This window comes from Emydura macquarii, unplaced genomic scaffold (genome assembly GCF_026122565.2).
Source record: "Emydura macquarii macquarii isolate MOO-44397 ecotype Brisbane River unplaced genomic scaffold, CSIRO-AGI_Emac_v2 contig_3451, whole genome shotgun sequence".
Classification (NCBI taxonomy): Eukaryota; Metazoa; Chordata; order Testudines; family Chelidae; genus Emydura; species Emydura macquarii.
Genome location: NW_027133588.1, coordinates 3,227,537 through 3,248,919, shown reverse-complemented (window position 1 = coordinate 3,248,919; position 21,383 = coordinate 3,227,537). Strand labels below are relative to the sequence as shown.

The following is a 21,383-nucleotide window of genomic DNA, read 5'->3' as shown; positions in this document are numbered from 1 at the left end:
CTGTTTTTTTCCAAATCTTTGAATTATTATTTTGATTTCTGTCTTGCGTTTTAGTTGTTTGCTGCAAGACTTAGAGGGGCATTAACTAAAATGAGTTTAAGTTTCTGCCTTTCTTCCTTGGTTCACCGCTTGATACTGTAAGTGCTTTTACTGTCCTACATCACGCCTCTCAATTACTCTGTTCAACTCATGCAGGTCCATGAAGATATCAGGCTGATCCATGATGAATAACCCAGCCCAAAGGAGGGAGATGAGGTGGAGAGCTTTTTAAGGCTGAACTGTATCATGCAGTGAACTCTCTCTCTCTATTTACAAAAGTGATGGTTGGTTGGTTTATTGGGGTTTTTTAAAACCTATTCATAACTGCCAGACATGAACTGGGGCCAGAAAGATGGAACAAAAGCTGAACAGCAAAATGTACTGAATGAGACTGTAATGATGATTTGTTCTCTTGTGCAGTACTATATCACTGTTACTCTGTGTGCCCTGGTCCAAATCTAAGACCTGCATTGCAGCAGAAAGTGTTCTCCCTCTTTTTCACTTTGAATATTTGGCACTCTAAATTCTGCATAATAACCTGCTCTTTATTGCAGAACATATGAAATGTTGCACTCCCAGTCAGTATGTTACAAACGTGTTCCATGATTGAGAAACTTCTTCCTGATTCTTTTTTGACCCAGATCATTCAAAGTCTTCATGTGAATGCTTTTAGCTCTGGTAGGTTGTTTCTCTATGTGTCATGGTGGACAGGACCCTTTCAGCCTTATCGACATTAGCCTTTCTCCCTAAAAATTTCCCACCAGTATTCCCATTGGTAAAGCTAAACTATTGGAAGCATTCATACAGATAATGAAGCAATTGCCTGTCTTAACCTAGATGCCATGTAGACCTGCTGTGAGTAGCTAGTCATTACAGTACAGAGCTGCAGTGGTAGTAGCAATGGTGGGAATTTCAGGGAAAAGGCCAGTGTGAATGTAACTTGAATACTTGGTAGTATTCCTAGTATAATAAAAGCCCCAAAGCAAGCGCAGTTGCTGTTTCACATGCCTAACCCTACATAGTTCACCTTTTGATGGGTTCCCATTAAACACTCGCACACCTGTAATACTGTACTAAAGGAGGAGACTATACCAGAGCTGTCAGAAGAGAAAGGTTGTAAATCCCCTCTGTATGAAAACTTTTATTTAAAGAAAGAATTCATACTGTTGGTTCTTTATGTGATGGTGATGTAGATGCATTATAAAGGTCCCCTGTGGGGGCGGGGCCAGCAGCTTTCCATCGCCGTCAGTCTCCGAGGGAGGCCACCCCTCCCGGCTACACAAACAAAAAGGACCGTCTCCTGCCCTTAGCAGGGTGAATCCCGGCTTCAGGCCCTGGCCTTTAGGCTGGCAAAACAAACAAACGGGAAGTCGTCTCTAGCTTTTCATAGGGCGAGTAAGCAGTTCTGGGCCCTGGCCTTAGGCAGGGTGGGCAGGCAGGGGGGAAACAGTCTAGGTCTTGGCAGGGCGAGGAGATTGTCCAAGGCCTAGCCCTCAGGCAGGGCAAGCAGGCAATGGGGGAAACAGTCTCTAGCCCCCAGAGGGGCGAGCAGTCCCAAAGCCCTGGCCGCTAGGCACAGTGGCGCGGACAGCGGGGAACAGGCTCTGGCCCTCAGCGGACGATCATCCCTAGGCTGGGGTAGGAAGGAGGACGCAGGCCCACCCGTCTCCACTGCCTCCCAGCCCAGGGCCCTGGCAGTGACAGGGTGTCCCAGCTCTGCGTCAGCGGGGCTCCAGCCGAAACACGCTGCCTTAGGATGAGCGAAGCTCAGCTGGCCCGTAGTTGGCTACCCCTGGGCTACTCCCTCCCACCCTCTTCCTATAGTACCTGGTCCCTTCCGTTGAACCCCGGTTCTTTGGGGAACTCTGCCCGAGGGAAGTTCCGGAAGCCTTCAGCCTCGTCACTCGACGGCAGGTCTGGGAACTCTTCGGAATCGTCCGCAGAGAGCAGTTCCTCCAGGTCGCTGGATCCGGGGGCCTCCTCCAGCCCGTAGGGGGTTGGAAGCTCAAGTAGCTCCTCCAGGTCCCAGGGTCTCCTCCGGCTCCTCTGGGCCCCAGGCAGTGGGCAGCTCCGGCAGCTTCTCCTCCGGGTAACAGTCAGGTGTCAGTTCAGGCCCCAGTACCAAGGGAGAGACATCCATCTCCTTCAGCCACCGTCCCCTGACTGAGCGAGAAGGCCTGCCTCTTATATACTTCTTGACCCACTTCCCTGCTTCTGGTCAGGTGTTGCCGTACTCCCAGGCTCTGCCCCCCAGAGGGGATTTGGCTCTCCCTCGCCGTCAATCTCTGAGGGAGGCCACACCTCCCGGCTACATGCATACAACATGTAATTTATGTGTTGTACCCACCAAGCAGCAACTTCAGGTAACCCACTATATACTATTGTATTCTACCATCTAAATAATTTTAAATGAAGGTGCAAAGCTGCTAGGAAATCTAAAATGTTCTAATAGCAGAGAATTGTATATTATTTTTACAGTTATGTAAGTCAGGGGGAGGGTCAGTCTTTTTCTTCTTATATATCTCTGTCTTGCTACTTAACAACTTGACAATATTTACATTTTAGTTCAGAAGAATTACCTATATTCTTTGCATTGATTCTTTCAGTTGGTCCTTTCCTATCACTTTCTTCAACTTCAAGCAGGTTGAATCAGATATGTTAAATTACTGATGTTTGGTGATGATCAAACACTAACCAACCATTTGTAGTCTTGATCAGCAGCTTTCATATTTACTATAATTAAAGAAACAACCCAATAGTGAATTCAGCATAGTGAAGAATGGAAAATAAGATCAGAGAGCTAGCTGTATACAAATAGTTTGCATTATCAGATGCCATGCCCCCATCCAGAAGTTTCTAGAGTGTAGCAAACCTAGCCTCTCCCTCAAGAGTACACAACTCCATCAACTCCCCTGACTTCATTATCCAATAGCAATTGATTTAATCCACTAGCAACACCCTTCTTTTCAGTCATTGACTCTAGACATTGCCCTTCCCCTTCAAGGCCTACCACATTCCTTATTAAGGGAAGGATAGTCCAGTGGTTAGGACATGAGTCTAGGACTTGGAAGATCTGGTTTCAATTTCTGGCTCCATTATAGACTTCCTATGTGACTTTGGGCAAGCCTCTTAATCTCTTGGGCCTCTGATCCCCATTAGGAAAATGGGGATAAATATTTCCCACTTCCCATGGGTGTTGTGACGATAAACAGATCTAGTAATTGTTATGTAGATTGTTACTTAATAGGCATAACTAGAACCTTCATGTTTTCATCCTTTTAACTTTTTTAGAATAAAATTTTCATTCGCAAATTGAAATTGGAGCCCAGCTTTTCGAGAGAGAGAGAGAGAGAGAGAGAGAGAGAGAGAGAGAGTGTGTGTGTGTGTGTGTGTGTGTGTGTGTGTGTGTGTACACACCTTTCCAATATATGTTACGTTCATGATTTGGGGCGGGGGAGAGGCAAATAACTCTGATTTTAAAGGTGCATCCATTTTAGAATTAAATACTGGATTAATCATCTGTTGAGAGGATGGGGCTTTGTACAGTGGGAGGGGAATGATTCTCATCTGAGAGAGGCTGGGGCTTGCTGGGTTAAAGGAAAGGGGGGAAATTCATAGGTGAGATTAATTATTGTAAATGAAATTATTGTTTTATCGTTTATTTATATTACTAGTAGCAAAATAGCTAAAAGAGCTTGCAGTTTCATTTCGGACAAGAGGTAACAAATGAACGTAATATACTATAGAAGGAAGTGGGGGAGGACAAAGGTAACAGTAATATAATCATAGTTACATAGACTAGCTATGTGGACGACTTAAGTTTCACATTTAAAATACTTTTTCTTTCAAATATAAAGGCAGGGAGAGGGCGGATGAGGAAGAAAGGAGTTCATAAGATCATAGTTAGAGGTGAGGGGAGAATTTCGAGCAAACAAAGCAGACAGAAAAAAATGTGCAGCGTTCATTGGTGTTCATGATTTCTGAAGGTGTGGAGAAAATAAAAGGTTGATTGAGGCTAAATGCCCCTGAATTGCATATTGTTCCCCTAACTCAACCGTGTGTGTGTGTGTTTGAGTTTGAATACTGTTTAAAGTACATATTTTGTTAAAAGGCCATTGTGTGCATAACTGAGCTGAGTAACTTTTGTGATCTTTATTTTATAGAAACCTTGTTCCTCCCTCCTCTCTGTTATTTCCATGTCCCACCATGTTTGCATTTTGTCAAAGATTTAGATTGAGAACTTTTTGGGTCAGGGATAGGGTCAAGCATATTTGTTTGTGAAGCACCTCGCAGACTTTTGCATTAACAATAGTAGAGAAGGTATCTGGCATCCAACTTATAAACTTTTTTTCAAAACAGACACAAATCAATGTCCCTCTCAGCGTAATGTTCCAGCATGCCTGATGGTGATGATTTCATACTCACTAGCTGGGGGATAGGTTCACTGGGATGGGAGAGCAGCTAAGTGCTGTTGTCTTGGTATGTTGCACAGATTTCCAAAGTTTGGAAGTTTTAAAAATATTTTTAAACCCAAAATAAGGAAAACCTGATGAAATGCAGACCAAAGACATGTAAAACTTTGCAAATCCATGTAAGATACTTTTTTTAAAATGGCACTTACTTGTTTTTCTCTCCCTTTTCCTGATGTTTTTGATGACGCCAGCATGGTGCATGCTGGAGAGTCTATGGAGCAGGAGCCATTGATGTGCTGAACAACAACCACTCTGACAGAAAGGAGTAGCAGTGGGGACTGTAAGACAGCTCTCTTCTCCTTAGCCAGAAGGAATACAACACCGCCTATACTGACATAAAGTGATTTGAGGCAGTTCAAATGGGTTGAACTTTTGTATCGCATTCTTGAAGATTAAATTATAACATGAGAAAGCTAGAAAAAATGAAATAATTAATATTCATGGTACATCCAGGAAATTGACTTCAAGGTGATTTACAAAGTATGTGTGAATAATAAAGATCCAAAATAATTAGTTGGATATATATGGAGGCTTTAGTGTTAAAAATAAATTCATATTTAAAATAAAATGTTAGAAAAGCTGTCCCATCTTCACTCACACACCAAGTCCCAGGTTCCATTTCCCCCCTTGCTGTGGAGTTCAGAGTTTGCAATGTCTTCAATTGTGGTGGTAACACAGAATCTTCACCTCCGGCTTGCTATGTATGTGTCTGGTGGTCAGAGCAGATGACTTGCTACATGAGTTTGGGCAAATAGCTGAACCTCTCTGTATAATTATCCAAATATGTGAAGTGAGAAAGACAACTAATCATGTAAAATTCCTTGAAATCCTCAAATGACAGATTATATGTAAGTGCACCTTATTAATAAGTTAAGGAGCAAGTGGTTTTCCAGTTTTTAATTTTAAAATGTGTTTGTAATTTTAAGATAAAGATACATAGTCTGTAAATTATATAGAATCTTAAACCTGCTAGTGCTTTGCAATTCACCCTTAAGAACAGTGCCTTCCAAACTATAACACGATACTTTTGTTGTGAAGCTTTTATACAGAATAAAATATTGCTACATGCAAAGACGGCTAATGCAGAGCTAGAGAGGTGAACTTTATTTTTCATGCATTATTAGTTTCTTAAGTAGTTACTAACTTAAACAATTAAATAATAATGTTAATCATTATAGTGCCAGTATATAGTATATATGCTGAGTAATGTAATCTATTTAATCTTATATAGATGCTCAGTGTCCTTAGAAGTCTTGATAATATGGAAATTTTAAAAAGTATGTAGGTAGGCCCTCTACTGATCATATTGAGAATAGGAAAAAGGGGAAAAGAAGAGTTAAGCTACTTGAAAAGGAAGAGCCAAACACTGGAAACAGAACAGAAAAAAGTTGTGAGAACAAGACAGAAACATTAGGAAAATAAATAAGGCTATTCCTCGATGTAAATAAAAACGCAACCACCAGCAGGCTGATCAGAAAATGATGAAAAACTAAAATAACAGTCACAGTGAAGAATGTGATCTTGTTTTGAAATTAATTTTTAAAAAACCCAATAAATCTAATGGCAGAAGGTCTCAGTCCACATAAAGGTCTGTCTTGATATATCAGTTTGGAAGATTAGCACTTGAGTATTGAAAAGAAGGATGGTGTAGTCATTAAAATACATGACCAGAAAACAGGAGTTTGAGGTTCTGTTCTCTGCTCTGCCTTAACTCTGTGTGCCTCAGTTTTCCTGCCTGTTAAAGGGAATCAAATGTACTAAGCTGATTTACCAGGGATCTTGGGAATGAGGCTTAATTTATTTGTGTTGTGAAGCATCTTGAGATCTTTAAATAGAAGAACTTCAGAATTTTGTGGTTTTTTTTTAATTTTCCCACAAAAGAGCAAAAATTCTGAAAACAGCATGGGGGGAGAGAGGAGAAAAATTTCTCCCCAAAAAGAGCAACTTTTGCTTCACTTTTCAGTCATGTTCCTTATGGCATGTGGCATTGAGAGTGCTTTCAAAGCCGGGTTCTGTAGACTGACCTAGCAAACAGGTTTACAGTGTAGCTGTATTGGTCCAAGGATATTAGAGAGACGAGGGTGGTGACATAATATCTTTTATTGGACCAACTTCTGTTGGTGAGAGAGACCAGCTTTCGAGCTGTTCAGATCTGGGAGCAGCTGTGAACACTAACACGGGATACAGAAGACAAGGGAGTCTACATCAGCTTCCATCTATGAGATATTTTTACCCCTGGTGATCAAGTTGTAATTTTTCTATGTGCCCCAGACAGCTGTGAGGATTTTCCCGCTTGTTTTACCTCAAAACCCTGTTTCTTCCCAGAGGCCTTATGGTTGAGCCACCAGCTGAGAGGGACTAAATGCCACTCCTATAGGAGCCTGTCACTGTCTCACCTTAAAGTTGGGCAGAAGGTTAGCGGCACCCTCGTCTCCCAACCACCTGAATGTGTCTTTAATTTTTCTATTTTTTCTATCTTTCTGGTGTTTTAATTTTTTTGTTTTAATAATAGTTTTAAAATTTAGTACGCCCAGTCTTTTATGGTTCACATAGTAGTGTTTTGTTTCACATTTTTTTAGTCAGCATGTTTGAGACAGAGATGCAATATCTGGTGATTTCAGATGTTTACTCCAGAGTCTTGATGCATTTGAACTAAGGGTAGGTCCATATACTGTAAAACCTGCCAGATCTTCTTTCAAGTTTAAAGTGTCTGCATGGGAGGTCTTTTAGGGTTAGGCAATCAATCTACTGGGAGAAGGAGCATTTCACTGAACACTCCTTTCTGAAGAGCCTCCTGAGAGCTCTAAATCCCTGAGGGGTGCTTAGGTGGCATTGAGACATCCCCCTGTGTCTCATTTTTGAAGATGTGGGGTATAGATGCATCAGGGAAGACTGTGTGATATTGATATGGGTGGGTGGGTTCCATATGTTTGACTCCCCTATGAATTATGCCTCCATTGAATTTAGAATTAGTAATTCAGAGGTGGTGTGCGCCATCTCCCTCTCCCAAGTACCACCAATATCCGTGTATTAGCATTTTAGTTCACACAGCGTGTTAGAACCACTGCATCCACTTGATCGCTGCTCTTGCCACTCCTCCCCTTTCCAAACACCCACTGCCACCTTTCGTGACATCTTAGGCACTGGCTCTGGTGCACAGGGTAGGTTGAAGCTCAACTGCATGCCTATTTTGGCAACTTTCCCTCCCAACCTATCACAAAGATTAAGTGGTGTAGTGGACAAAGACCATAATTCTCACTCCCAGAGGGACCACCACCAACTTCATCATTTTCCAATCTAACTACAAAAAATGGGTCTTCGCCCTGGCCTTCACAAATAAAAGCATATAGCACATACATCGAAACAAACACACAAGAAATGTTTTCTTCTTGGGGATTGAAGAAGGGACCACCCATGATAAATGTTAGTCATATTGCTTAATGCGTTGTTGGAAGGCACTCAAATACTATGGTGATGGGCCTGATATAAAAATGTGACTAGAACAGAGGGTCTTGCTGAGTCTTCTAGACCAGAGAGAACTTCCTCCATATTACAGGTGCATTTAAGGATGCCCATTAAATTCAGGTCATTTCAGGGGATATATGTAATTAGTATCCAGCTCTATATTAATTCAGAAGATTGGATAAGAGAAGAGGCTGAATTTAACAGAGAGATTAATAAATGTAAATGGGATTTGGAAAGTCTTTGAACTTTATTGATGGTCGCATCTATTCTAGCAGAACTTCTCTCATTTAGAGTCCATTATTCTTTACCCTCTCTTCCTTTCTCTCTCTCTCTCTCTCCCTCTCCCCTCCCCCTTGTTTTATTTCCTTAGATCTAACTGGCTAAAGCCCTGCTGTGGGAGACGAGCAGCTGTGTGGCAGGTATTTTTGCTCAGTGCAAGTCTCAACAGTTTCCTGGTAGCCTGTGTAGTGTTGGTGGTGATTCTCCTGACTCTGGAACTCCTAATAGATATAAAGCTTCTCCAGTGTGAGTAGCAGGCTTTTTAAAAATTTTGATCAAAGATAAATGATGTTTGGATTTAACTTGCTTGGGGGATGGGATTTGGTCATATAAGTAGTTAAAAGTTAGATAATGACCTTTACTGTACTTCTAATATAGTGGAACTCTGGTATAGTGAAGTCCTCCCCATCTGCCTTCCCTATAGAGCAAATTCGTTGTGGGACAGATTTTCAGAGGATGCAGGTAGAATGCACCTGCAAAAATGTACACACATCTTGTTCACCTGCAAAAACTGCACACTCCTGTTATGATAAGCTTCTCCAATTTGCACACACATTTGTGAAGGCCAAAGGACACTTCTATGCATAGTTACCCAGATGTTCATTCACATGTATGTATGCAAATAGGTGTGCATAGATTTTGCTGGTGCAGTTGGTGCTCTCTCGTTTGGTAATTTGTCTCTCTAAAGAGAGATTTGTTGGAACTGAAATTGCAATTTGTATCTGGCAATGCATTGAAACAAATAAGGCTTTCCTTCTATTTCACTAACATACTGTAAGACCGATAACAACACAACTGAAGTGTTGCTATAACCGAGTTCACTCTACACAGGTTCCATGGTACATGCAATTTTTAATTGTGTTGCTTTGCTTCCTGGCTGAGCTGTTCTTTCATTGTTCTCTCCCTCCTTTTTTTTTTGCTGTCATACAAACCTCATCTGAATGTGAACACCAGCCACAAGTTTTCCTGTTCTAAATGTTAAAGAGTGTTATTTCAGAAAGAAATTATCTTAAAATATATAGAGAAATAATAAGGGATTTAGATACATCCACAAATGCAAAAAAAAAAAAAAAAAAGTACCGTTAACGTTTAAGGAACTCTAAGGTGAAATTCTTGAGCTTTGCCATTTGACTTCAATGAGGTCAGGATTTTGTCCCAAAGATCTAGGTTATGTAGTGTAATGGAATGATGTAAAGGTAATATTAAGGGAGCCCATTAGTTAGAAGCAGCCCTAGTTTTTAGTAATTATTATTTTATTTTATTATTTTATAAGCCCTGTAGGCCCCTACACCCTACCAGTATTTGACTTGGTTCCCTTATACCACTATGTATGCATACCTGAAACACTTCTATGAAAACACCCTCTCCAGCCTCAGACAACCCCATCAGCCATTTGTGAGGCTCTGCAGTCCTTGCTAATCCAACTCCTGTGGGGACAGGGAAGCCAGGAGGCAGCACCAAAATACATTTTTCCAAGCATTTGGGGTCATTGGTTATGGGATTCAATCTTTAGAGCTGTACTAAGAGAGCACCACAGACAGATTCAGTGATGACACTTTGATAGGTCAGATGTGGGCCTAAGGCCCATTGTATATGCCTAAAATTTCCACAGCTAATAAAGCCAAAGAGCTAATGGTTGAATCCTAAACACTTTGCTTTTGTGGGTTTGTCTGAGACGTCTAACGCTATTTTAGAGGGATCGCCAGCATTCTTTACCCTTTGTTCTCCCATCAGAATATCCTCAAAGGCCTGTATGTCAAAAAGAGACACTCCTTCTCTCTGAGGAGTGCTGTATGTGACATCTGTCAGTGCCCACCAACCACTACCCCAAGCCTCAGCCAGAGAGGTTTGTGCCAGACCAAGAGATGGCGTTCCCTTCAGAGGCTGAGCATTCTACCTCAGCACTACTCTCCACTCTTGCTAGCCCTGGGAATGAAGACCCAGCTCAAACTGCTGCATGGCAGTGCGCTGCATTGACCCGAAACCACCGACACACCACGCTTCTCATTATTTCATGTAGCTTTTGTTAAGTTAATTTCCTTGGGTTTTGTTCTTTTAACCCATTGTGGAAAGTGTGGGAGGGGTTAACATCAGTACTATAATTATGTGAAACAAAGAGTGTACTTTTAACTTAATCTTTTAAAAGCCATTAGTGTGCAATTATGGTTTTAAAAAATGTATTCGTAGTGTATGATGATTCCCTGTAGTATATGAAAGCAGCATATGCAAGTGTATTAAGCATGTGCTATGGTACATCACAGCCAATTTTGTTTCTAATAAAAGCCATTAATCCACATTATAGACTGCAATCACTGAGGAAATCTGGTTTTTTAAAAATGAGTGTTTTTAATGGTTTTGAGTTACATGTGCAAAAATATTGTACAAAAAATCAAGCTTCTATGATTGCTAAAATGCCAGGGCAATATTATCCTCTCAGATTCTTAGTATAGATCTCAGTTGCACTCTGCACTTGTTCAGTGGGCAGAACTCCTGTTGTCATCAATGGAAATTGTATCCGCAAAAGTGCAGATTATGAAAATGAGAAATGAATAGACCTTGAGTGAATTTAGCATGTAGCATATTTTTTATGGCAGACTGTTTACATACATAAACTAAATAAAACCTCTTAGAGGTTTTTAAGCTGAGGCTTGACAAAGCCCTGGCTGGGACGATATAGCTGAGGTTAGTCCTGCTTTGAGCAGGGGATTGGACTAGATGACCTCTTGAGGTCCCTTCCAACTCTAATATTCTATGATTCTATATTCTATAGATGGAGAAATGAAGGTAGATTAAGTCACTTCTCCAAGATCCCAGAGGAGTGGTTCATTACCAAAGCTATTATTAGAATTCTTTAGTTTCTGGCATCCAGTTCTCTAAACCATGCACCTCTGTCTCTTTGCCAAACCACTTCCAATAGTGGTGGGAGTGACTAATGATGGGAAGCCAACTTACTACAGCCCTTTTCCTGCAATTGGATACATGTAGGTGTATCTATATACTACTTGCATGAAGTTCTGTTGAAATCAGTGGGGCTCCACATGGGTGCAGAAGTCCACCTGAATGTATCTGCTTGCTGGATCTGGGCCTATGTAAGTATTTGCATAGTTGTATAATGAAAATGAATACAAAGATGAAGCCCTGCTTTTGTGGGAATTTGTTTGGCCTTGTTTGTTATAAGGGTTTGATCATTTTGCAGTGTTAAAGCACCAATAGTTTGACAGCACAGAAAAGAATTGCAGCAAATTTGAAAATGCTCAGAGAGAGATGCAGTGATTTTTAGAGGTTCTGAATATCTACCGCTCCCTTTGGAGTTCAGTGAAGAAAATAAAAAGACAGCAGCCGTAGCCTTTGACTAGTTTTTTGTTTGTTTGATTTTTTTTTTTCTTTAAGATTAATTTTTTTTTTTTTTTTTAAGTTTACAAACCCAAGAAATTCAGAGGTAAGGCTGCACTAATACAACAAGCCAGGTTCACACAGAAATAATAGCCATTACTGTAACTCTGTCTACATTGAACAGTGTAGTGTTTCTGAAACAATCATTTTGTTTCTACAGTTCAGTTTGAGGAAATCTGTATGTTCAGTTGGATGTCTTTAAGGAAGAGAAGACAATTGAGAGTGGTGAAATTGTCTACTCAATTTGTAGGACATTGATTCAGCTCTTGTTCAGGAACTTCTTGCCTGGAAGGTTATTTGAAACTGTTGACTGTTGATACTACTTGGACACTTCAATTGTGTCACCATCCTGCAGTATATCCAGCAGTCTTTGCTGCATATGTTTCTGCATGAGAAATCCATTTATCCCCACCCCAAATTCCCAAATGTTATACCTTGCTTGCACACTAGTGAGCAGTTGGAGAACTGCATGGAAATAGATTGCTATTAGACTGTCTCCCCACAAATGGCTTCCCCTGCTTTTCCAGCCCTGACCTATTGTTTTAGCAGCGTGTTGTTGAAATTGTCTAAAGTATTGTCTGCTTATTTCTCTTTTTATTAATCAATAATTTTTTCTCTACTGAAATTCTGTGATACCATGAATGGCAATTTCTAAATGACCCCCTATTACCACAGCTTAAGGAATATCAGTGGCAACTGATGTTTATTCCTTGAATCCTAATCCGCCTTCTCCCACCCCTGCATTCTGCCACAACCTGGCATCTTCATGCACACAAAGCCATTGACACTCAAGACACCTTTCTGTTGTGCAGTAACTCAGCCAAAACTTAGGCTATGTTTACACTGACGGCGGCAAAATTGCTGCCACCAGATCGATCTTTCAGGATCGATTGAGCGGTCAGTGAGACCCGCTCAATTGATCAAGAAGTTGACTGAGTAAGTCCACCCCCTCAAGTAGCGTAGCACTGAATCGACGGGAACAGTGTTCCCATCGGCTCAGCGCAGTGTGAACAGCGTGCAGAGGGAAGCAGAGCAGTCGACGTCAGTTACGCAAACTACTCTGCGTAGTTTGTGTAACTCCCGTCAACTGCCGCCAATTCGCGCGGTCAGTGTGAACCAGCCCTTAGCTTCCGCTCACAGATCTTCTCAAACAGTTTTGCTCCTTTGTAGACAAGCTCCTAGGATCTGGGTTTGGACACAGGGTTTGGAGGAGAATTTCTTGTCTCTCTCACGTTTTGTTCTGAGACTGCAGGAATATGAACTTATTGCCAGTGATACATGTACTGAACGTCTTTTCAGTCAGTGTTCTGTTTTGCTAGATGAACAAAGTTCTCCTCATCCTGGACACCCACCATGCAACTGATCTTGTCTAGAAAGTCCCCCATGTCTCAAAGGTACATTAACCCTGTATTGACAAGCCAGGCCTGAATCTCTGGCATGGTAATGCAGCGGCTCTCAGTGGTGTAACATAAAGACAAACTTGACAGTTTGACAGCTATATGCTTACTGAAACACTGTAGGAAGTAGTTTCATACCTGTAATACATTCTTCTTTTTTTGAACCTCCACCGACAGCATTTTATCAATGGGGTCCATACATTTGTTAATACAGTTTAGAGTTAAATGTGTTCCTAGTATGTGTATTCTTCTGCTAGCAATTCATCTTTATTAGGTGGTTTGATGTCAGATGATATTGCACATTTTTTCGAATCCAGCTCAATTGGATTCATATCCAGGGATCATATATTGTTAAAAGTTACACTGGTGCATCAAGGTATTTTTAATACTGGTCTCACTGCAGCTGTTCATTTTGGTTTTGTAGAATCAAACTAACTGTGAGTGGGGCAGGATCTTGATCCAGTTGATGTCTTGTTCTTCTGTGAAAGCAGTGGCCAATATGTTCCATAGTTAGACACCTCAATAAGCGATCACTTTGGAAAATCAGGCCACTTTCTTTGGTGCCTAGTATGGATAAAGGAGTCTAAGTTTGTGCATCTGTTTTTGAAAACCTTGGTCCAATCAATTATTGGTCTTCCAGAATAAACAAAAAGATTAAAAAATAATGAGTAATTATTTTTGTTTGTTTGTCAGTTTCTAGAATTTTACTCTTAAGTTTTCAGTTTTACAGGATTTAATCTCATCTCCTAGTAAAGCCAATGGGATTTGTGCAGCGATATCCTGGAACAATGACAATACAGATACCAGGAGGTCAAAGGGCAAATTGGGAGTCAGGTGTCAAGAGGCAAGCAGGGTCAGGTTACCAGGAGATTAGAGGTGGGCAGTAGGAGCAGGTACTGCAAAGGATGCAGTCCTAAGCAGGGGTAACCAATTTGCATGGATAACTTCCTGTTCCAGTGTTTGATTTAAATAGAAGCTGGGGACCAGTCAGCGTTTCACCAGTCAGATCCCAGGATAGGAGTCTTCTGCCAGAATTCAGCTTCAGTTCTGACAGCAGTTAGCAGATAGTGATCTAGGTGGAACTTATTATTAGGGTGGACTGGAACTTATGAGCACCTAAGAGCCCTGTGGAGCAGGGTTAAAGACCTTCTAAGTCCCTGATACCCACTGCCCCAAAAGGCACGAGTAAAGAAAGGGAGAGAAGGGCCTCCAAGATTGCTAAGGAGACCTGGCTTAGAGGAGAGTGGCATAAAAGCCCCTTCCTAAGAAGTAGTTTTCTTTTCTTGTACCACCCTGCCAACAGCCTAGCTTTATTTTTCAGAGGCTCCAACTGCATATTTCCCTACTGGAGTTACTTGCAGCCTCCTTTCTGCAGATGGCCTACCACAAAGGTGACCCAATTTTAAAATAGAAAATTGGGATGAATCCATTATTCCTTAGCCTCTCTGCTGAGACTTCCAGTTAGTGTAGGTTTTAGTGGTGTTGGCAACTGTCCAGTGGGAACAATGAGTGAGATCACCTCCTGATTTTATATAAGGCACTGACCAGTCATCAGATAACAACTTTATGGTCACTACTGACCTGAATTGATTTAAATGAGCAACTTAACAGGGTAAAGCTCCCTGTCCCATTACACTGAGTCTCTTTATTATATTTTCATTATAGTGCTTCAAATGGAATGCTTCTCTTATATGTAAGTGGTGATGGTACTAATCACCATTAAATATAAATAAATATAAGGTGCTACCTGATACTAAAATTATGCTTCCTTATATTGTGTTAATTACAGTTTCAAGTGCATCACAGTTTGCAGGAATTATTCACTGGATCAGCCTAGTCATCCTGTCTGTGTTCTTTTCAGAGGTATGTATAATGCATGGTGTAACACAGTTGATTTGGATGCAGGGCCCAGTCTTGCTCCCACTGATGGTCAGTGGGAATTTTAACACTGACTTCATTATGAACAGGAGCAAGCACATGGTGTGTTTATATTTAAAAAAAAAAAAAAAAAAGTTAGCTTTTGCCATTCGTATTTGGAAAACCAAAAGGTTTTGTTTGTATTGACAGTCATTGTTCTCGTCATTCGAATGGACCAGGAAAAATGGGAGAATGTTACCTTACAAAATAAATATCAGAGCAAAATTTTGAGGTGGGAAAATTATATCTGTATCATCTCAAACCGGCCCACCGACAGCAATTCTGGGCCGCAGGGCAGAACCGTCAGTGACCCTCCTAGAAAGGAATGGCTGAGGTCCAAATGGGCTTCTGCTGGAAGTTTTTGCTTATTTATTATGCACCATGCAAGTTCCCAGGCGGTATCTGCTACTCAGCTTCCTAGGTTCCTTGGGCTCCCGAGGGAAATTACTGATGAACCCAGGAAGCTGAGTAACAGATACTGCCTCCTCAGCCTGCCCGGGAACCTGCATGGCGCATAATAAATAAGTTTGACTGAGGGGAGGGGTGGAAAGCATGTGCGAGGGGGGCCTCTGGGGAACAAGGGCATGGAGGAGAGGAAGATACATATATATCCTTCCATCTGCCTGGGTCCTTTTAAATCGCCAGGCCCCTGGTCAATTGCCCCCCTTGTCTGTCCTCCCTGTCAGCAGGCCTGATCTCAAATCAGGTCCCTTTAAATGATGGGAAACAGGTCTGGTTCTGAACTTCTCACTCCAGGAAAGTTCTTATTGGCCTCAGTGGGAATTTCAGTAGAATAAGGAATCCAGGATTTCATCTTATAGAAAACTTGGTTTTCAATAAGAATGAATCATCTTCTTTTATGATTTACTTAAGCAACTCTCTCTGGTTTTTCTAAATATTTTCCTTACTTCTATATTATTGCTATAAAGTAAAGTAATTAAATACAGCAAATTAGATATCATTAGATAGTAAGAGAACAAACAATGGTGAATTTCTGTGCAAATGTGTATTGGTACCATAACTGAATAAATTCATTAATTGGAAAAGCCCATATTGATAATACAATAAATGACTACATTGAAATAACTGGTTATAGTTTGCAACTTCATTCCAAAAAAAAGTTCATCTGTTTTGAAATATTAATAATATATCTAAAGTGCTCTCAAAACAGCAATAGGGATTATTCCTCCAGGACATAATATGCAGATTGTTACAAAAATCCTATTACATGGTTGTGTGTTTTTAAATTACACCAACATCCATGCCATGCCAGAAGATTCCCTGGAATATCTACCTACCTGAAGAACATTTCTCTAGTTTCACTAGGGGAAAGGATTTGAGTTCAGTTTAGCTCAAGGTTATGAGTATTCACCTTTAAAAGAAGCAGGAGCCTTGATAGTTACAGCTGACCCTGGAAACCAGCCCATGGTTCTATTAATGGATTTTAAAAAAGTCATATCAAATTTAAGCAATGAGTATACACAACCCTAAACTTTTGCTCCCAACCTCCAAATCCTGAGTCTAAACTTTCCCTACTGATTTTGGTGCAGAAATAAATTAAAATATTAAAATAAACTTATTTTGAATACCATGGGCAAAGCTGCTTGGCTACCCTCCATCCCCATTTGGTATCTGTGTTGTATTTTTTCTTCTCTCTGGGCTCGGGAGTGAATCTCTCCTGACTGCATTTAGTAACCATTGTTCTAATCCTGTTAGGACCCACTTTGCAGTTTGCTTCTGTCTTTCCAAATTGATTAATTTCATTCACCCGTTTGACCATAGTTTGAATTTACGCCAAAGAAAAACCCACCAATAAAGACTTGAAGTAGCCATGCGAAGAGCACAAAGGGGCTAGGATTTTTGGAGTTCGGTTCATCAATCAAGCCTTTGGAAATTTAAGAGTCCTAGACGGGGCTAATACTAGCTGCAAACATCATGTACTTCACTACTGTGACAGAAGCAACTCCACAGACTACCTGAAAGTGCTTTGCAGACCCCAGATTGAGAACCACTGGGGAAGGGAAGAGTGAGTTTCTCACCTTTGCTGCTGATATTGTTTTGCTGGAGATAGTTTTCTACAAAGTTGGATTAACAGGGCAGCAACCCATCTGTTGGCATCGTGATGTTTATCATCAACATAGAAGAGAGAAACTTGTTTTTCTCATCTAACATGAAAGCTTAGAATTTCCAGAATATCATCCAGTGCTCCAGAAATTGCAGGCCCTGAAAAAAATCACAGGATCTCTTACAGCATTTTCATTACATTTATTTATTTGATGCCTGTAATTTTTTCCTATTCCTGATGTGAAAGATCTGTCATTGTTTGGGGATGGGTAGGAAAGAATTTTGCCGTGTGTTTCAGTGCGATATTTCAGTGAGACATGATGTTCAGACCAGGCTGGGCAGAGAGATGGTATAATGATTTCACAAAGAGGACAGGCTTTCATTGGATTGTGATTATCAGATGCCTGTTGAGTTTGATTGATCCGTTATAATACTGTTTTCCGCAAACCACACAAAGGCACTTGTGCTCAAAATTTGAAAAATTATGACTGATTGAAATCGGGGGTTATAATGGATAACATTTGCAACTTTAACTATCGTGTGTGCTGTTAGCACCCATTTTAATGTCTCCTTACAATTAAATAGGAGCTTGGGTTTCTGCTTAATTAAAATGTAGTGGACAAATGTGCCAGGAACTTGCAGCTGCCAACAAAATTAAGTTGCTGCTCCTCCAGCATTTTCCTTCTATCTTTACGCTTGTGCTATAGCCAAAAGTCTGACCTGAATTTACTGCATTGTGTTAATTTTATATTCTCCTCGTGTCAGTCTCTGCAGACTTTCCAGCATATCACAATGTCTTTATTCAGTGACAAGCATATAACTTTTTGCAAATACTCAAATTAGATTTACTGGTTGTGATGCTTTGCCTGTTAGTCTCTGTTTACATATGTCAAGCCCCTACACCAAACAATATCCAGATGTTAAGAAAGAAGAGGAGATAGAATGTCAGAAGGATATTGGGGCAAAAAACAGCAGCAGTCAAGGCAAATTCAGGATTGCACCATTTCAAAAGGGCAAAACCAGCCCTGATAGCACTTGGACGAGAAAAGGCAAACAGAGAATTTGGCATTGACTTTGGTAAGTGGAGTGGATTCTGAGTATGTTTTAATAGTCTTATGACATTGGTATTAGGAGCCAGATTCTGCAGCCCTCACTCACTCCAGTAGTTCCATTGAAGGTAATGTGACTATTCATGTGAGAGAGGCCTGCAGGTGTTGGCCCTTTTAGCCTGTAGTATTCTGCTGTTGCATTGCCTTATATAGGCCCAATTCAGCAAAGCACTTAAGCACTCTACTAACTTTAGTTACATGAGTTGTCCTGTTGATGTCAACAGGATTGTTCACATGCTGAAAGTTAAGCGCATGCTGAATCAGGGCCTTTTTTCCCCATTGTGTAAAAGGAAAAGGTTTTGGAATGGGAAAGCATTCATCAGGGTTTGGGATTCCAGTAGTTAAAGGAATAACTAGTAGTAGTAGTAGTTAAAGGATATTACTGAGGTGTTACTTGTCTATTTTATTTATTTATTTGTTTGTTTTGTTGAAGTTTGAGTTAAAACTTATTTATTGGCTTGTCACATTAAGAAGAGAGAGAAAAAAAATTAAACATATCACTCAAATTACTTATAAACCAAAAATATTCATTATAGTCTCTTATACTATTACTTCTCGTTTATAACAATCTCTAGGAAGATTTAAATGTTTTAGGGAAGAATCCTATAGAATGTAATAAGTATTAAACCAACAGAGTTCTGTAGACATTACTGGGAAAGTAACTAGAATTTAATAGAAAATAATATCCAGTCTGTATATTTTTCTAAAGAATCTTAAAGAATTCTATAATAGAGAGATGATTTTCTATTAAATTCTGTAGTATGTTTCAAGCAACCTACTAGTATAGAAAGGTTAGTATTTAATAGAAAATTATATGATTCTTCCATAGTGAACTGTACCTTTACTCCTTTCTGAATGTTTTCTCCATTCTATATGTATACTAGTTTTATTATTGTAGGGTTTCGTAAATGTGCTGGCTTGCTGGCTGTGTATGTGTGTTGGAGGAGTTATTAAGAAGAACTGGTATTGGCAACATTAGGTTTTGGGAGCAGGTGGTGCAGAGGAAAACCTAGAAAGAATTACCTGGATTTTATAAACTGATATAAAAAACCAAGTTAAACTCTGGCTGTTTAGTCTTTGATAGTGTGCAGAAGTTTAACTTCTAATGTTTTGTAAATCTAGCTCCTCTAAGCCATCACACTTTGTCACTCCACAACAAGGTGGATTTAGGAGAGCATAAGATTTTGTGAAAGGAGAGTACTTTAGCACAAAGCCTTCCTAAAATATTTCATCCCTCTTATCAGTCCCTTTTCCCCCCAAGAACATTTCTGACCCACATGGTGTGCTATACTGGTGCTTCAGTTGGAGTCTCTTCAAGCTTCATTTCTTGCTGCTGATGAGATCCCTGCACCTTCTTACACCATGCACCAGGGTTATGTATAAAACCCCTGGTCCAAACATGAAGGATGAAACTTCTGATGTAGGGAAGAAAAAGACCATGTTTGTATCAAATTCATATTTGCCTCAGGGTAGCATGATTTGCAGCCAATAGGTCACTGAGCCATTTCCGTAAAACACTTCTGAATCTAGAATTCTGAGTTTAGAATCCATTGTCATTCTCAGTGAATATATTCTAAGGACAAATTTGATACAATGCATGTTACAGGAATGTTTGTATGAATGCACCTGTAGAATTTAGATACTATGTAATATAGTAAAAAAATATTGATGGTTGTTAGAGAATTTAGGTGTTTATGTCTGCAATCTTGGTGTCACTATGCTATTGCAGTTAATTATTATTAATTATTGTAGGTATATGTACAATAGAACCACAACAATTATAATACAGAGCATGTGGAAAATATTTTGTGCTGTTTGAATAATGTGTGAGATGTGATCATCTGTTACCCATTTTTTTTCTTTTTCCTTGTAGAGAACTTTGACTGAGGAGAAGCTATATGAGATGATACCCTTGTGTTAGATGCAGAAGAGTGTCAGGTTAAAGACGATAACATGTTCAGTGGTATGGGAATGGTATGTACTAATAATTGGGGAAACACTTCTAAGTACTGGCAGCCCATAAAAAAGTAAATTAAAACACTTCTAAACAGTGTTTGAACTAAGTAATTTGTGGGATGACTCAGGTTGCAGGAGATAAAACTCTCATAGATGAGTACAAGGTATTCTTGGGAAAGGTTTACTCCAAGTATTTTAAATAATCTGGTGCATTGCAAAGCAAAAGTTTGCTTTTCAGAGTAACTGTGCTAACCAATGATAAATGCTATGAAGGGAAGCACCACTGCAGAGAGCTAATTCCCTTTAGTTGACAATAGTAGGCCACATTGTTAAAGGGACAGTATTAACTGAAAAATTACAGTTCTGTCTGAAAACCGTGTACCTTTTTTTAGTTACACGTAAGATTTCTGTAATGAAAATAATTTACTAAAAATATTTTTCCAGGTTTTCTTTGTGCATTTGATAGCACTATTTGTGTAATCAGTTAATCAGTTTCTTTCTTGTTGAAAAGACCGTTACAAACATCAGAGAGAAAAACATTTGTAAAGCTTTTTTGTTTTGGTTTGGTTTTTTAAGGAACTTTTTATAAGTAGTTCAGGGTGTTCTATTTAAAAAGATGCTCTATCACAAACTGAATATCTTATAGTTTTTTCAATTTTAAATCATTCAAGTTGATAATGTCCCTTTAAGCCCGAAAGAAATGTGGACATGTGTATTAGCTGCTTGTTTTCAAGTTTACACATCAAAATTGCAATGTGACATGACAGCTTCATCGTAAACAGAACATCTACAGGTACACATCTACTATAGCAATAGAAAATGTCTGTATAGAAATAATAGAATAACAGCACTTCTCATTTTTGCCTTTTTCTTACAGAGACCAGTTTAAGTGGCATTGTATCCGATTGCTAGAGTTCATGCTTAAAGCTCGGTAAGCATTATAATCACAATTCAATTTTAATTCAATTACATTTTCATTGTGCAAACAACATGTTCTAATCGTTATTCTCCTTCTTTGTCTTTCAGATCCTGCCAGAGATTCTGTTTTTTAAATGTACTGTGCAAATATATCATATTAAATATATTTTTGTTTGCTCATGAAATACATTTGATTGTTTGTAAAATATATAAAAAATGTTAGTTCTAAGTAACACCAACATATCTTTTGATTCCAATATTTCTCTATTTATTGTTTAACTTTTTAGGTTCAAAATACTGTATTTGGAAATTTGTCTAGTGAAGCTCTTTTGAGCGTAGGAGTTCTCACAACAACCAGGCAAGTGTGTTGCCAA

The 21,383-nt window shown here is 39.7% G+C and overlaps 1 protein-coding gene across 4 annotated transcripts in view; it reads left to right on the top strand.

Moving 5' to 3' along the window:
* Window positions 1–21,383, top strand: part of TMEM266 (transmembrane protein 266) — a 122,172-nt gene that overhangs the window by 54,976 nt on the left and 45,813 nt on the right. For 3 of the 4 annotated variants that reach the window (XM_067534759.1, XM_067534758.1, XM_067534757.1), the window contains 2 exons: window positions 8,347–8,501; window positions 14,835–14,908. In XM_067534759.1, the coding sequence (XP_067390860.1) occupies window positions 8,347–8,501; window positions 14,835–14,908 (229 nt within the window). The remainder of the gene's footprint in view (window positions 1–8,346; window positions 8,502–14,834; window positions 14,909–21,383) is intronic. The other variant, XM_067534760.1, reaches the window with a different exon arrangement.